A 12,794-nucleotide genomic window follows, 5' to 3' on the forward strand; every position below is an offset into this window, starting at 1 on the left:
TCCAGCATTACCTATCACCTTACGCGTGACAATTAGGATGAAGTGGACATCAGGGAATATAAAGTTATGCTCCGTGAGACTCAATCGAATACTCTATTTTCTATTTTAGTGCCATTGGTTATAAGTTAACGAATTAAAAAACGGAGACAGCCCCTTACCAGAGGCGTTGTTCTCAGGACTTAATGTAACCGAGGTCTATCTGCCACTTAGTATTTCCCCACCCAGTACATCAACGTCCAGGGTACCTCTTACTGTGGCTGCAGCTACAAGCCGTGCGAATGCACCCATTGTTTACAAAAGTGGAACAAACAAACACGGAGTCTTACTATAAATAGCCTCAACGAACAAACAACCCTCTCATGGGGTCAATATATGGAGCTGCGGCGTCACTCCATGAGCACAAAATAAAGCAGTTTGAGTTGGAAAATATAATTGTTTAAAACCAACCACAAATACAGTGACTCTTTTTTTAACCAGTATAAATGGGTACACCACATTGATAACACTGTGTAACAATTATTTTTGTTGTTCCTGGGTAGTAAGTGCTATTTCATAATTGCTCATGCCCCAAAAGTACAGAAAATGGCTATTATTCCCCACAAACTTTGCTTTTGTGACCAGGACATTGATATTTAGAAATTTTACTATTTTCCAGAACATTCCAGATAGATTCAGTGGTGAGTAAACTTGGAGTTACTTCTAGAACATTCTAGAACTTTCCAGTAATATAAATAGTAGTATAAATACAGGGGCCTAAAGCCCACCAGTTCAATTTAGTTCCAGCTGCCTAAGTGGATACATATCTGCATTTTTCTGAGATGGCCTCAAGAGGCTGCAAGCATCTGGCAGACGCATTTTTCTATGTCTGCGGCCAATTCATCAAGACAAGAGCGAAAAGTACTCTGTGGAAGCATCTGCTACGATGTGTGAGGCCTGCAAGGCATATTTCGGCATGCCTGTCGGGGATCAAGACAAACCCTGGGCACCTCATTTCACCTGCGAACAATGAAAAAAACTCCGGAAGGTAAGATGGACAATTGTTGCTTGGAATTTTATGTTATAAAATTTGTAACAAAAAATTGTGAAAGTTTTAAATGTTTTTATGTTTTACAATTTTCAATGTTATTGACAAAATATATCATATATGAAAAATGTTGCGATAACCTCTTACACATTAGTCATGGGTGAAATAAATGCATTTTTGTAGGATGGTACAGAGGGGAAAACAGAGCCATGAAGTTCACTATCCCAAGAATTTGGCAGGAACCCACTGACCACTCAAGCAACTGCTACTTCTGCATGGTGGACCCTTCCAAACGTCGGACTGGAAAGAATGCACCTGCTATCACGTATCCGGACCTTCCTTCATCCATCGCCCCGGTGCCACACTGCCATGAGCTCCCCGTACCCACTCCTCCGGAGAGAGAGCAGCCATCTTTAGAAGAGAGCGGCAAGTCAGAGAGTGAGGAAGACGTTGTAGATCCAGATGACAATTTCAGAGGTGGAGCGGCGGAGAGAAACCCATACTACCCCAACCAAAAAGACCTCAACGACTTGATCAGAGATCTTGGTCTCACCAAGTCCAATGCCGAGCTTTTGACGTATAGGCTCAAGCAGTGGAACTTTTTGGATTAAAGTGTGCAAGTCGCAGATCAGAGGAAGCGTCACCAACCTTTTTGCAGCTTATTCTAGGTTCTTTCGGTAAAGTCACGTAGAAGGGAAATAATAAAATAAAACATAATAAAATTCTCACGACGTTTCGGCCACAACGCAAGCAGCCATCCTCAGGTGAAGAACAGAGCTGTCGGAAAGACAGCGTCCTAATTATTTCCCTTCTACATGACTTTACCGAAATAATCTAGAATATGAATCCCTGCAGTCACGAAAGCTTTAAATCGAAAATTTTGCAGCTTCTTCACCCGTCAAGATGGGCTCTGCTTCTGCCACAATGTGACCAGTCTGTTCGAGGCAATCGGAATCGACTGTAACCAGAATGAGTGGCGCCTCTTCATTGACAGCTCATCCAGGAGCCTCAAAGCCGTGCTGCTCCATAATGCTCACTCAGTGCACTTCAAAGAGGATTACAACAGCATCAAGACCTTGCTGGACGCCTTGAAGTATGATGAGTATGGCTGGGAGATCATCGGAAACTTTAAAATTGTGGCATTCCTGATGGGTCTCCAAGGCGGTTTTACCAAGTTCCCCTATTATCTTTGCCTTTGGGACAGCAGGGACACCAAGGCGCACTACCAGAGGCGGGATTGGCCACAGCGGACCAAGTTCTCTGTGGGGAGGAACAACGTCAAGTGGGAGCCACTGGTGGACCCCCGGAAGGTGCTGATGCCACCACTGCACATCAAATTGGGCCTTATGAAACAATTTGTCAGAGCTGTAGATAAGGAGTCGGCAACCTTCAAGTAGATTCAAGACTTCTTCCCTAAGCTGTCTGAGGCAAAGGTCAAAGCCGGTGTCTTCGTCGGACCACAGATAAAGAAGATCCTGGAGTGCAATGAATTCAGCCAAGAAGCTCACTAGCAAGGAGAAAGCGGCTTGGGACAGCTTTGTCGCAGTGGTTCGTTGCTTCCTGAGCAATCACAAGGTCGAAAACTATGTGGAGCTGCACCATTGGAACCTCATTTGCCAGTAACAAAATATAATTGTTTTTTTACCCTTTTATCTGGCAACAAAACTGACACCTTTTTTTACAAGGAGTCATGTTTGCATTGACCACAACACCTGCAGTCGGAATGCAAACAAAAAACATAACTCTGATAATATATGCACTGTCCTTAAAATTGATTGGTCCACACCCGAGACAGCTTTCTTTAGAGCCTAGTCTCACATGGTGTTGAGTTGTGCGCCTTTTGCCAATATGCAAATTTATTTGGTTTTTCAGTCAACCGGAATGTTGAAAAGCTGTCCAACTTTTGCTTGCTTTGTGGAGAAGGAAAAACATCATCTTGTTCATTCCTATTTTCCTATTATCCATGATAATTTTCGATATACTTCATTTAGCATGCAGTGCCACACTACAGCGTATCCACAATATTCATGTATAACGGGGACTATTTGTAGCTCACGGCAGTGCAGGGTAATGCACTCTCATATTCTGCGTTTCGTGGTTGTTAATGAGGAAGGTCGACGGGAAAGGTATTGACATTTTCATTGTCATAAAACGTCAACGTCATCATTGTCCCCACAGCTCGTTGCACGTTCAGCACCATCTGAGATCACCGCGTGCTTTTTTCCTGTGTGGCCGCTGAATTCTCCGCCTTCCAAAAGGCTAAGGTGCAGACCTGCAATCATTCGCTCATTACCATTTGCAGGTGGAAAGGCCTCCTCAAGAAAGCCCCTCTCGAGCCGGTGTTTATACCAGCTCCTCCCGCACCTCCTATTAGCACGGTTGGCCACGTGCGGTGTGAAAGAAGTTCAACATACGTACATCATCTATGCTGGCCAGACATTTGGGGAAAAGTGCGAGTACGACCACACTCTGCCCAAAAGCGTGTGACCTCCATATCGACTGTGGTGCACCCATTTAAATCCATCGTTCTGGGTCTGGGAGATGGGATCAAACTGGTGCCCTAGGGATCGGTGGTCAAGTGCGCTAAACATTACAACTACAGAAGCATCCCCTCTGGGTTCCACCATGATACAATCCCAGGAAGACATCCCTACAACAGTGGCAGGCGACCGTGTAGGTAACTATCAACTAGCATTGTTATCATCAGCAACGACAGTGGTGGCAGTCACTACAGCAACGGTGATAGCAGAACTTACAATCACATTTGTATATCATCGTTTGACATGATATGCGGGCGACATGAATAATATGATTTTAGTACCCACAACTCAGTCCTGTCGATTCATTCCTCCTACCGGCAGGCATTGTGGATACGAGGAAACGAGTCGTAGATAATTGCCAGGCACTGTGGATTACAAAGGGTCATGGGTAATAGCGCCACAGATATCCGCGCTCTGTGGTTGGTACAGTTTATGAGTGCGCTCTCGGCAGATGGCTTGTTAAGGGGAGACGGTGACGCTCATGCCCATGTCAGGCAATCAATAGGCTGCGATACTTTTTAGACAATCTAATTGAGGCTATGCTGTGTGCCACTGTCAAAGCTGGGTTGGGACCCGTCACGGTGAAGCGTGTAACGTGCAAATCAAACAACATTGCGAAGTGTTTGTACGCCAGTGATGAAACAGAAAAGAAATGTGCGTGCCAGCGCCTCTATTGTAATGATTTCCAAGCAACACAATAGGTGTCAGTTCAGATGTTAGTACTGTTTCTCTTTTTGGTTTTGCATTGACAGACACTCAATGGTTTCAGTGCCCTGGGTTGAGATATTACAAGGGTATTACTAGCTACACATCGCCTACATCATTGAACCTCGAGATAGGGTTCAATGTACAAAACAAGCTGACGAATAGAACGTACAAATCCTTTTTGATTAAACTCTGGCCAGGTGGCTCAGAAATTCAAAGCATAGAGCTGACACCATTAAGATCCTGGGTTTGAAGCTGTGCACTCACCCATGATCAAACCAGATTATCAGGTGCAGGAGTTTAGTGGTCTCTGCTTGGTCATCTATGACTGCACAAAGAAACATTTACAAAAATATTTGTTACTGAATGTGTTTATATTCGAATTTTAATAATTAAAAATATATATTTGACTACCATGCAAGTAACAATTCTTTCTTTGGCAGCAGGATTGGCAAAGTGTCACATCCCCCAGTGTGAATAAGAGGTCACTCGAAGAGCTTTCAGAAGCAGTTCTGTGACATTTTTTTCTACGGAGCATTCTAACACGTGGTTTCAGTTTTCAGTTTCATTTATTTGGTATAGCCCTTTGAGCCATTCGGCCTACACCACAATAATTCTCAGTTGATTTTTTTCGTCTCAAAACGTTAGCACAATTAGGATCCAATGAGCGTAAAAGGATAACAAAATAATTCAAAATATACCACGCTTTTAAAATGGAATGAAGCCAATAATCATAGTTGCCTTTCTACACCGACACACTAAAATGTACACTCGCAATTACAAGTGACTTTTTCTTACGTTGTTTTTATTCATGTTCCTGATAATGATGATACATATCACGTGAAACAATTTCAAGATTTTAAATATCATTATGGGAAAAAACGTTTCAAGTGGATTTTCACAAATTTATTTTGATCTAATTTTAACTACTGTCGAATAAGTTATACGCTGAGTTGACTCGTACACAAAATAGTATAGTTGTGTATAGTGTACAGTACACAGATACTTTATAGTTAATCTAAGCACAAAGTCACCATCGAATTTGCTGACCAGCAGTTACCAAGGTTTAGAGAAATTAACAGATTTCATTATTATCTAAAGTTTCACTATATTCTGACTGGTATTGTACATTCATTATTATCGCTTTTTAAGAAAAATAAACTCATGATTGGAACTTTATGAGATTTCGAACAAAACATATTTCAAACTTCAAATTACATTGTTACGAAAATTTCAAAACAAAACAATTAAGATGACAAGAGGTATTCAATCAAAAAAAGCAGGGGTGCCTGGTATGAGCCTGATTGGATCTCAACCCATCGCGATTGATCATGACTTCGATACAACTCTTAGCCAATCGGATCCGATCCACGTTAATTTATTCACATCCGACCGCACAGCAAAAGAATCCGATTTGACATCAGCTGATCAGGACGGAATGATGTTGCAACCCTAACAAGTCGTATATCGAGTAAGCGAATTTTTGTTTGATTTATTTTCACATAATTCACGAAATACTTTCTGGTTGCTATTGAATCATGTTAAGATCCCAAAGCCAGATGGCGAGATACTGTGTGAGAGCAGACCTCGGAGACGCCAAATGCACAGCAGATGTGGATCTGGTGATAGGAACGGCCTGGTGTGGTGGCTTCAGCAGCCATGGCCGCCATGACCTCGTGGCGTTGCCTCCTACTCAGAAGCTTAAACTTCCAATTCAAAAAACAACAACAATAACAATCTGATACTACCCTTAGTGACGGCACCCTCAGCTTCTTACCGGCAGTTAAATTTCGATTTCAAGCTTTCGTGACTGCAGGGATTCATATTCTTGGTTCTTTCGGTAAAGTCACGTAGAAGGGAAATAATAAAATTAAAACAATAAAATAAAATTCTCACGACGTCTCGGCCACAACGCAAGTAGCCGTCCTTGCGTTGTGGCCGAAACGTCGTGATAATTTTATTTTATTATGTTTTAATTTTATTATTTTATTATTTCCCTTCTACGTGACTTTACCGAAGGAACAAAGAATATTTTTACCGGCAGTTGTTGGAAAACCTCGGATTTGCACGGTTGGCGACGTCCGGTGCGAAAAGAAGTTCAATATACCTGCATACAACCATTCCATGGGTCTGCAGTCTCGAAGTAATGCGTAGACGTGCATAGAAAGCCGATACAGTACCAAGTTCTGTGGGTGAAAATTAATAATCATAAAGTTTTCACTAAATGGCTATAAATAATTAAAGCGAAATAATTGGCTTCTGCATTTGGATCAGAGCCTTGCCATTACTGTTGACAAATGCATTCGGGATTAGTACATGCAGTGCGGCGTGTGGGGAGAGGGGGGCAAATAAAATCAACAACTGAAAACATGCCGAACAATTAAAGGGCTCCAGAGGCTTCGCCCGCATTAAAAACAATTCCCTCTAATTAACAACGCGGGGCCAGGGTGCCGGAGTGTACAAGTGATACAGACACTTCAAGGTCAAACGACATTTCAGATGAAGAAAAAAAAATACATTCTCACTGCTAAATACCAACTTTCCAGGTGATTACAAGCCTACACATGGACATGATACCGTATTGAAATTTAATTGCTGGTCTCTCCTATCGTGCAATGGTTATCACAGTGGACTTACAGTCCAGAGGTCGCTGAGTTTATCTCTTAGTTGAAAACTTTGGTGCAAGTTGCGAAAAGCCCCCTCCCCTCCACCTCCGTACACCCAGCATGATAAATGTGTACACCACGGTACAATTAGTGAGTAGGTCACGTGTGTGGTGGGGTAGAGTGTGGGTATCTCTCACCTCTTCCAAGTTGGCTGGCCAGGCTGGAAGAGAAGGCCAGACACCCTCATGAAGGGCTTATCTAGGGCCTCGAGTGGAGGCTGTTCTGCCAGCAGTGGCATGAGCAATACATTGCAGGGCTGCACCTTTACCGTTACATATTCTGTACTGAATGTTCTTAAAGATGCCACTTACGAGACGTTAAACGCGTGACTTCGGCAAGGAACCACATTGTTCATACGTTTAAACAAGTTAAAATGCAAGTTTAAATACAACTACAAGAATGAGGAAATGCTTGACATTTATGTAAGCGACTCTTTAGGGTACCACGATAGTCTTTCCTAATCGATGTGCGGCTGACAACACAAAGTGCAAGTGGGTTTGAGCGAACTGCTGGGAATTTCCCATTTGCTGTGCCTGCTTACGTGATCTATAAAATGTTAGAAGTCACACCGTCAGATTTTAAAGGTCACGTGAACGGAACAATATAAAAAACAATCTTCAACCCCAGAATGTATAGGTTTGTTGTGCCTGTGTGACGGATTTTGCAGGATCATCTCACATGTTGGGCTACTTATAGACACCGATTCCTTTAAAGGCAAAATTATATGTGGTAGAGGTCATACATTCTCGCCTGGTAGAGTGAATTACCCATTTCGGTAACGTGTATAATGCTAGGATGACAACTGATACGCATTTCAGGAACTGATAATAAAAAAAAATTGATATACTTTTGAATTAAAAATAATGTGTGTATATATACTGCATTTCCACACGCTGAATTTTACTTTTCAGTCAAATATCTTTACGTCGGTTACTTTTTTTCTCTCTCAAAATAACGGCTCCCCATGTGTGTATCTCTACCAATGTGTCACAATGAGGTGTTCACCATTATTACAATTCTCCACAATGTGGTTTAATTATTACATATTTCAAATGCAGGTTAGCTCTTAGCAGGTTGGATGTCTACTATTTACGGGAAGGCCTTATTGCCAAATGTTTTTGCCATTTAAATTACACAACTTGGAGCAAAGAGTTCAAATCCCTGGTGATAACCCAAGAAACCGAGGTACAGATTCATTATATCGTATTATTATATCTGTCAAGCAGGCACGGGCGAGTCCATTTGTAGAGACAACCAGTTTGCAAATAAGCAAGAGGTTAAAATCCACCGTTTAGCAAAGACTGCCATGGAAATGAAACAACAGTAACAATAATAATCTTAAATAGTTGTTATTAACAATCGGTTGTTACCCTTTCTGGCAATAAAACAGGTGTTAAGATGTTCAAACACAAGAGAGAGGATTCAAGTCTGCATTAACCACACGTACCTGTGGTGAACATGCAAACAAACATGCCCTGATAATGATCACATCATTAATTATCTGATAATTATCAGAGGATGTTTGTCTGCATGTTATAATATATGGGCATTGTCTTTGAAACTGATTGGCCTACACCAGAGACAGCAGCCTTCTTTAGGGCCTCGTCTCACCGGTGTCAGACCAGAGAACGCCAAAAGACGAACAGCACAAAGACGATGCACGTACCAGAGCATGCGTATCTCAGGGTGAGCAGCTATACCATGTTAGTATATTCACCACAAACACGTGTTGTTCATGCAAGCTTGATTCCTTGCAAAGGGTTTCTATTTGGTGTTTGAACATCTCAACACCTGCTTTTATTGCCAGAAAGGGTAAAACTTATTCTTATTTTCCATGCTTTGAAACTGGCAAAAAGGTCCCATGATCTAGTTCGTATCAGTTCCCCGCTTTGTTCTCTCAGAACGGCTGCAGGTTATGACAAAACACTTGGCGCAGACCCTTATACAGAGAGACCTGAGCCATTGGCAGCTGCCGGTGTGAGAAGCTGCAATACATCGGGCCGAGTAAGTTATTTTTTTCAGATAACCAATAAGCAAACACGTGACAATCCATTGCACAGCCGTACTACTTTATCTTTTGCATCGGAGCCAAAAAAATAAACGTTCATTTGCTTACATACGCTTTGCGTGGATAGCTTGTACAATTAATGTGTGAGCACATCATTGACTCTGCTATTGACATAAACGCCGAATGTTCAGTTCCAGACCGGAGACTTTCCCCTTCCATTCTGTTTACGACCGTCTCTCCCTACACAGTCTTCATTGTATCTTCTATTATAAGATTGCCTCTGGCATAACATTCTACCCATTGTTCCTTGAAAAATCCTAAAAATACCCTCTTGAAACTCTTTGCGTGTGCATGTCTTCACTCTATTTGTACGACAAAGATGTGGACACATGGATACACTTTATAGATCCACATTTTATTTTTATTGGAAAATTGTAAAACATAGAATATCATGCGTATATGTTGTCGACATAATATGTGCATGTTAGTGCATGAAGCTGAGTATAAAGAGTTTTGACTTAAAACTTTCGTGACTGCAGGAATTCTTTAAGACCTTTAGAAGCTAACCCCCCTTTTCCTGATGACGACCACTTGTGTTGTGATCGAAACGTCGTGGCTTTTACTTGTGGTTTTTATTTTATTTTTTCTATCTATGTGACTTTACCGAAAGAACCAAAGAATATGTCCCAGAGTCATCAACAAAAGAACTCAAACACCTGACAAGAACGATTAGTAATGTAATGATTTTCAAACAACATTTCTGCTGTTTTAAATTAATTCAGTATTTTTATATCAATACAATGGTAAAATGACACTCCCGAAAACAAAAATGGATCGATAAAAATGTGTACAATTTGCATATCTTAAGCTATCGCCAGCCCCGTATGGCATTTGTAAATAAATTTGCAAAACATAATTTAGCATTTGCTAAAAGGAGCACAATGTGCCTCGTCTTTCACTACATAGCTTCTAAGGGCTATCAACACATAATTTGTGATTGGAAAGCATCACATCATTGCGCCTGAAGCTGAACGTTTTCAATTGGTGCATATAACCCACTATAACCTATGGATCACAAACGCTGACAAAAGAAAGTAAAACAAAAGCTAATATATATATGCAAAGCAGCACGGTTGGAATTACACCGAGAGACAGTGTGAACACATCGTGATGGGCAACAAACACAAAATGAAATGAGGCGTCATATCGAGTGAAGGAAAGTAAGTGGGTTTGGGCAGGACACGGCGCTGAACGGGACGATGGCTGATGGACAAGAGTGGCGGCCAAATCAGCGAACACATCCACTAGGACCACCACCACCGCCGCCACTGCTGCCACCACGACAGGGGTAGGAGCACATTGGAGTGGCTCCTCTGCAGGAGGGTGATGGATTGACACGTGGGGCTTGGGACTTGGGCTTCAGTCAGCAGGAGATAGAACATGGCTGATGATTATGAATTTTGCGATTGACCAAACCTATTCGTAAATTACCACGCCTGAAAGGGGACGAGAAAGAATCAGTTTGGCTATTTATATAATTTGCCCTGCCCTGTTCGACAGTTATTGACAATATTTTCAGTGACGCTCCACGCATGGATTGATTTCCATGTCAAAGGTCATGGTCACGGAGCTCCCAGTAAATGTCACCAGGAGGGATACAGAATTGGCTAAATGTAATAACGGCGTAGATCTCGGCTTGCCAGCATGTGCTCAATGCAATGCACGTGCGCGCACCAACACTCTCATTTTCGCATTTCCCGTCTTTCCATCATCCTCGTGGGAAGACGATGCAGCCGTGGTTTTGGGCAGCACCACGCCGATGTTTACCTTCGCGGTTGTAGCTGCTGAAACCTCAGCGAGTATTTGTTGGTTTTATGCGTAGGGGATGGTGGTAGTTAAAGCACTCGTCACGCGACAACGTTTCACACACCGGTGTGGCGAATACAAAGAGCTGAAACAAAAGTGTTGCGGAGCTATCACGTGATTTCCCCCTTTTGGCAGAAATTTCTTCTAGTAATTACTAAAGCACAGAGCCAGCTGCGCTAAATGTACGAACTGCCTACAGCACATAGGTCACTGCTGTTGTCACTAATGCACACAGCTTGTGTATCATCATGGTGCTACATGTACATTTCCCTCGGGATCTGTTTTCAATGGTAACAAAAAATTAAAATACTGCATTGAGATTAGCTTCCATTTTAGTATTCCAAATACGCGAACGGTAACCTTCAACCTGTATCATCCATCGGGCAGATTGTGTCACCAGAAAACACGCAGTTTCACAGAACCAAGATTTCTGCTCTGACAGGTTTCTTACTTGTGGGTGAATATTTGAGACACTGACGCGCAGATGGGGGTCTGTGGCTAAATTTGGAAAGACACAAAAGAACAGCTCCTGAGAACAGTATGGTTTCGCCACGAACTAGATGGCAGAACCGGCTGACTTCTGTGCAGCCCTGACAGACAGCACACGCAGTGTTACGAGCTTACCAGACATTTCCACGACCACAGAAAAACACCTGACACAAAGTTGAATTGCCGAAAGTCGAACTTCTGTGATGGATAATTGATTGAGGTCAGTCTTTAGGAATAAAACAGACATTTTAGTTTCATATTGCAATCATTTCCTCATGGGTTGATTACTTCCACTACTTCGATCATTTGTGCGAAAAATATATATCTCACATCAAACTCGCGACCAACTACAAACACAAGAAAGGTTCACAGGTGCGAACAACCGGAGTTGAGCACTGACCACAAGTGGTGACGGAAAGGCGTATTCATAACCAGTTGTCACTCAGAATAAAATAAATATATCTGCTTGAAGAGAAATCAAGCCAAGTGGTGGTGATGCACGCCTCGAATCCAGCACTGCGGAGGCAGTGAAAGTTGGTGGACCACACAAATGCTGTGAACCTCCTTTCCAGTGGGCGTCGAGGTACCATAACACTTGCTAGCAGAAGGCAGTAGAGCAAATGTGGATCTCGCCTGTCCGTCTGTATTGGAGACTCCCCCCCCCCCCCCCACACGTGTGTGGATTCTCCGGGTGTTCCAGTTTCTTCCCACATGTAAAAAATAACTCATTAATTGGCCGATAACATCTTAATATGTAGATGACCACAGAGCTTAGGCAATTGTTGGTGCCGGCTGACCACGTGGCTGCCTTATTAAGATCCACTGCCTCTCCTGGTGTGTGGTACACACAAATGAATACACGAGAACAAATACTTACAACTGCTACAAATCTCCTGGAGCCTTTCATTGCAGCTACCTGTCATTGCATTTCATTGCATAACATGTTTGGACTTCATGACCGGTGGCTAAAGATGCTGACCACACGGGCCCCTGAGGCGAGGCAATGGGCCAGCAATGAAAGCAGTTGAAGAGAGCGTGGCACACGGATACTGTGATCATAGAGACTTGTGGCATAACGAATCACCAACTTCGAGATGTATATCCAAGTTTGAAAGCCATGGCGATGGTTTCATGTATGGCTCAATGAATTGCTGCTGCACCTACTAATTGGCAAGCGGATTATCGTGTGCTCTGTAGTTTGGTCAGGGTCTCCGCAGTCGCATTTGGGGCTTCCTTTGAGTTTCGTGTGATGACGGTGGTGAATGTGTATCGTGTGAAAGGGGGACTAGATCCTGCTATTCTATGGGCCTCTTATCACCCACCGCAAAATCCTCCCGCATGGCAAATTGTTGAATGCTTATTATTTTTGTCCCCGAAATCAAACACTTTATTGGATGTACTGGCACATTCTCATGCTCCATATACAGCCAAGATATGCCAAAAATCCTTGCTCAAGATGTGTTTCTTCTAAAAACTTTTATCAATCCCTGTGCAAA

General features: G+C 42.6%; 1 protein-coding gene across 4 annotated transcripts in view; it reads right to left on the reverse strand.

The window, feature by feature from the left end:
• The window catches only part of KCNIP2 (potassium voltage-gated channel interacting protein 2), a 362,371-nt gene that overhangs the window by 186,406 nt on the left and 163,171 nt on the right, over positions 1-12,794 (reverse strand). Inside the window, exon 1 of one of the 4 annotated variants that reach the window (XM_078861690.1) lies at positions 1,360-1,374. The exons of the other annotated variants lie outside the window; for them this stretch is intronic. Within the exon in view, the coding sequence (XP_078717816.1) occupies positions 1,360-1,369 (10 nt within the window). The 5' untranslated portion in view covers positions 1,370-1,374. Of the gene's footprint in view, positions 1-1,359; positions 1,375-12,794 lie in introns of those variants that run through there. 4 annotated transcript variants of the gene reach the window in all.

This window comes from Lampetra fluviatilis, chromosome 12, assembly GCF_964198595.1.
Source record: "Lampetra fluviatilis chromosome 12, kcLamFluv1.1, whole genome shotgun sequence".
In the NCBI taxonomy this organism is placed as follows: Eukaryota; Metazoa; Chordata; class Hyperoartia; order Petromyzontiformes; family Petromyzontidae; genus Lampetra; species Lampetra fluviatilis.